Source organism: Crocodylus siamensis, chromosome 6 (assembly GCF_052110815.1).
Source record: "Crocodylus siamensis isolate JL-2025a chromosome 6, ASM5211081v1, whole genome shotgun sequence".
In the NCBI taxonomy this organism is placed as follows: Eukaryota; Metazoa; Chordata; order Crocodylia; family Crocodylidae; genus Crocodylus; species Crocodylus siamensis.
Window position 1 is genome coordinate 25,495,501 of NC_143400.1, and position 4,357 is coordinate 25,499,857.

The following is a 4,357-nucleotide window of genomic DNA, read 5'->3' on the forward strand; positions in this document are numbered from 1 at the left end:
GGCTGCAATGTGGAGGTGTAGCTCTGAATGTGGACAGAGCACAAAGAGCAGGGAATGCAGCCGGTGCTGCTAGTTCTTCACGTAGTTGTTAATAGTCCAGACACAAGGCTGACTGCTGCTTCAATAGACTGCACTGGAGTTGTGCTGTTTTACGTCAGGTGGGGATCTGTCCCCATTAACCCTGATGTTGCTACAGCCAATATGCACCAGCTGGGCTCTGGCTCACAGTTCCTACACATATCATTTGCAAAGGAAACTTTCAAAATGTAGTCCAGGTGCAACCACTACAGTGATGGGGGCACCTGAGCCTTTCAATAGTCTGTAGCAACAACCCAAACACACACAACCATCTTCCATTTGTCTCAGTGGACTATTCACTCTGAACCCTACTAATGGCAGTATTGACTGCCGACAGCTTTTCTGTTTACCAAAGTATATTCATCCTAATGGCCAGACTCCCGCCTGCCACACGTAACTCCACACTTTCAGTACCCTTGTGCCCCAGGCAGCACCTCTGCTCCCTGATGCCACCACCTGGAGCCCACCACCATGCCCCCTGCCAGCCCAGACCTGCTCTGACCCAGCTCAAATTGCTGCTGTCCCAGGCACACATGTAAACATTGCACTCAGGGGTAGTTTACTCCGGCCGAAACTGCTCTGCATTATGTAGACACACCTGATGTGGTATTTCCCAATCTGATATTTTTCCCTCACATACTGGTGTATTCAATTTGCAGTCATTTCTTTGTTGGAAATCATTTTAATGCGTGATTTAAAAAATACATATTGCAAGATAATAAGAGCTGGGAGCCTGAATATCCTCTCACCATTGCCAATTGCACTGTACAGCTTGGAATTTTGCACCCCTGCCACCTCAAGCATGCTAAAGACAAAGGAGATTCCCTGTACTATCCCATCTTGTGTAGATAGAAGGGCATTATATAGATATTTTTCATATATGTTTTAACTGGTCCACTTTCCTCCGGGGTTTTGGTGCTTCCCAGTGTTCCATATATTTGTCCCCACAACGCCCTTCTAAGAAAGGCAGTATTATTGTCCCCATTGTGCAGCTGGGTAAACTGAGTCACAGAGAGTACATGGGATGGCTTTTAAATATACGTTGGGCTTAAAGATGAAGATAAGTATCTAACAGAATTTCCAGGTCTTATCGTTGGTGTGGAAATTTTTACTCAAAAAAATGAATAAATCAGATTCTGGAGATTATTTTTTTTTCAAATGGAAAGAAAGCAGACATTTCCAAGACAATTCTCATTTTTCCTAAAATAACTGCTTTTTCATATAAAACAATAAAATCCCTTTGGAATGAGAAAGGTTGACCAATATTCTTTTATTTTATTCTTCCCCATCCTTTTTTACTTGAGTTAGGCTCTCTCAAAGAACCTAACAGAGTTAGTTACCCAAATCCCAGTGAATTTCAATAGGACTGGGCTTCCTAACTCTGTTAGACCCCTCGAAAGAATCCAGCGTTACATTTTAGTCCATTCTATTTGATTTCATGAGAAGCACTGCCATCCTTACACCATAAGTATAGTACCCTACTCCATAAAAAATGCATTTGACCTCATTCTTCTTTTGTGCCCTATAATTTCTGCACGATTGGCTGTTACTCCTGATCTACAATGGAATGGGTAACGGGAGAAATCAGTCCATTCACTCCATTGGATTTACAACAAGTTCATCACAAGACCTCGAGAAGTAAGATATACTCAACATGGCTGAGTGGGAAAATAAGAATACTAGTAAGCCGTTCCACTTGTCTGAATGCAGGGGACCGGAGTATTTCAGGATGCACTGTGCCTGGATGCCAACCCCCACTATCTAGCATCCGTGCCCCTTGCAGAGGACGTATCTGTTGGCCAGCTTCCTCATGGCTGTCTTTATCTCCTTGTTCCTCAGAGTATAGATAATGGGATTGAGGAGGGGGAAGATGACAGTATGGAAAACTGAGACCACCTTGTCAAGGGAGTAGGCACAGAAGGGGCGGGCATAGATGTAAATCGAAGGGCCAAACATGAAGACCACAATGGTGATATGTGAGTAGCAGGTGGAGAGGGCTTTGTTGGCACTGTCACCAGCACTTTTCTTGAGCATGGAGAGCAGGAAAGCATAGGAGACCAGCAGTGCCACAAAGCAGACAACTGAGATCAAGCCACTGCTGAAGATCATCACTAACTCTTCTGCAAAGGTCTCGACACAAGTGATTTTGAGCACCTGAGTAATGTCACAGAAGAAGTTGTCCAGCTCATTGGGGCCACAAAAGGGTAGGCGGATGATCAGCACCACCTGGATGAGGGAGTGGATGAAGCCTCCAGCCCAGGATGCCAGCACCAGGACAGTGCAGAGGTTTCTGTTCATGACGCTGGTGTAGTGGAGAGGCTTGCAGATGGCGGCATAGCGGTCATAGGCCATGACAACGAGTAGGAACATTTCTGCTGCTCCCACAAAGTGCAGGAAGAAGAGCTGGGCAATGCAGCCCCCGAAGGAGATCACCTTCCTCTCAGAGAAGAAGTCCACTAGCATCTTGGGAGCCGTGATGGATGAGTACCAGATGTCCAGGAAGGCCAAGTTGGCCAGCAGAACGTACATGGGCGATGTCAGGTTGGGGTCACCCCAGATGGTGATGATAATCAGGACGTTTCCAGGCAGCACAATGACATAAAAAGTGAGGAAGATCACAAAAAGGAACAGCTGGACCTCACAACGCTGGGACAGACCCATCAGCACAAACTGCGTCACCCCTGTGCTGTTCTCCATGATCTCTGTGCATGCTCTGCTGCAGCACACTTGGATGGGGACATTAGAGGAGAGGCAGGTCAGGGAAGAGATGGTATGAGGTGAATGGAATAGGATAAGGATCATTTGGATGGGATAAGTCAAATAAAATAGGATGGGAAGACATCAGTGGAAACAGACAAATTGGACAAGGTCAGGAGGGTGAAATTGGGTTAAGATGAGGAAAATGTCATGGAGCATTTGAACAGATTGGGATCAATGGAACGGGATCAAGGGAAGGGATTGGAATCAATGGCATGAAAGGAGGTCATTAAGATGAGTTGGAATGGGGTCATTGGGATAGGATGGGGTTGGCAGGAAAAGATAGGGAAATATAGGAGGGAGAGGGAGATGGGAGGGGTGGGAAAAAGGAATAATAATTGTCTTTAGTAAAATAATAATCTTTAGTAAAATAATACAAACTAACTGATGCACTGGAAGTACCAAGGGTAGAGGAATGGATCATAAATTAATGTATTCATCTGTCCATCTCATCTTTCCATCCCACCATTGTCTGCTGTGTTGATGCTTTATATCAGGACACTAGTACAGATAGGGATATATAGACAGAGAAGGAGATCTGCCCACATTACTGAAAGGGAAGTAAAGGGAAGAGACATTCTATGCCTGAACAGAAAGGCATCTTATTTCCAGTTTAGCGTAAAACAAAAGGGAGCTCTCTACCCATGCCCATCCTATAAGAGCTAAAGGAGCTGTACGTTTTCTTTGGGACCACCATCACACATCGTCTACCCTGAGCCGAAGAGGCAGGGAAGCCAGGACGCTTTAGGGTATGTCTACAGCCTCCCACTACTGCTCCAAGGGATGCCTCAATAACCCAAACCAGACCTGCTCGGTGTGGGCTGCCTTCCAAAATAGATATAATGCAGCCAATTTAGGAAAGCACTGGTTCTCATGGTACCTCAGGAACAGGTGATACACCTTAGCTACCCTGAAGCACAAAAATGAGACTTTTTCAGTACTAAAAACAACCACTTTTAGGAACACGGGGCTGGGTAGGACTTTTTGAGTCATCAAGCCTGGTCCCTGCTATCATAGGCACCACATGTATTGTCTCTTCTATATGCTGATCAAGGTCATTCTTAAAACTAGCTCCACTTCTTGTTCCTACTTGGAAGCTGTAACAGAACCTCCCTCTGATGGAGAGAAGATGCCTGACCAGTTCACCCCCATCTGTTCTTATGCCAACATTGGCTTCAAGCAGTGGAGACAAGCCCCAGGGGATGGATAGACAAAAACAGGGAGAGAGAAACCATTACAGACATACAGAGACAACGGAGATAGACAGAGAGATGACACATGACTACGCTGGATCAGGCTGGAGTCAGACCTCAGCCCCCTCCCAGGATAGGGGAACATCCAGCACTAACTGCAATAGGGTCAGGGCCCAATTTTGATCCCATGTTCCCAGGGTAAATGCAGAGTCATTCTCCAGATATAATAGGATCAGGGTTGGATTTTGATTTCAGATTGCACTGGGTAAATCTGGAGTCACCTACTCACTGCATTTTCGTCAGGGTAACTGAGATCTGGGATTGCTCTT

The 4,357-nt window shown here is 45.7% G+C and overlaps 1 protein-coding gene across 1 annotated transcript; it reads right to left on the minus strand.

Annotated features, from left to right (window-relative positions):
• Positions 1-1,839: 1,839 nt before the first annotated feature.
• Positions 1,840-2,775, minus strand: LOC149861822 (olfactory receptor 4M1-like). Its single transcript, XM_090053824.1, has one exon. The coding sequence runs from the start codon at positions 2,773-2,775 to the stop codon at positions 1,840-1,842; it is 936 nt and encodes a 311-aa protein (XP_089909950.1).
• Positions 2,776-4,357: the final 1,582 nt, after the last annotated feature.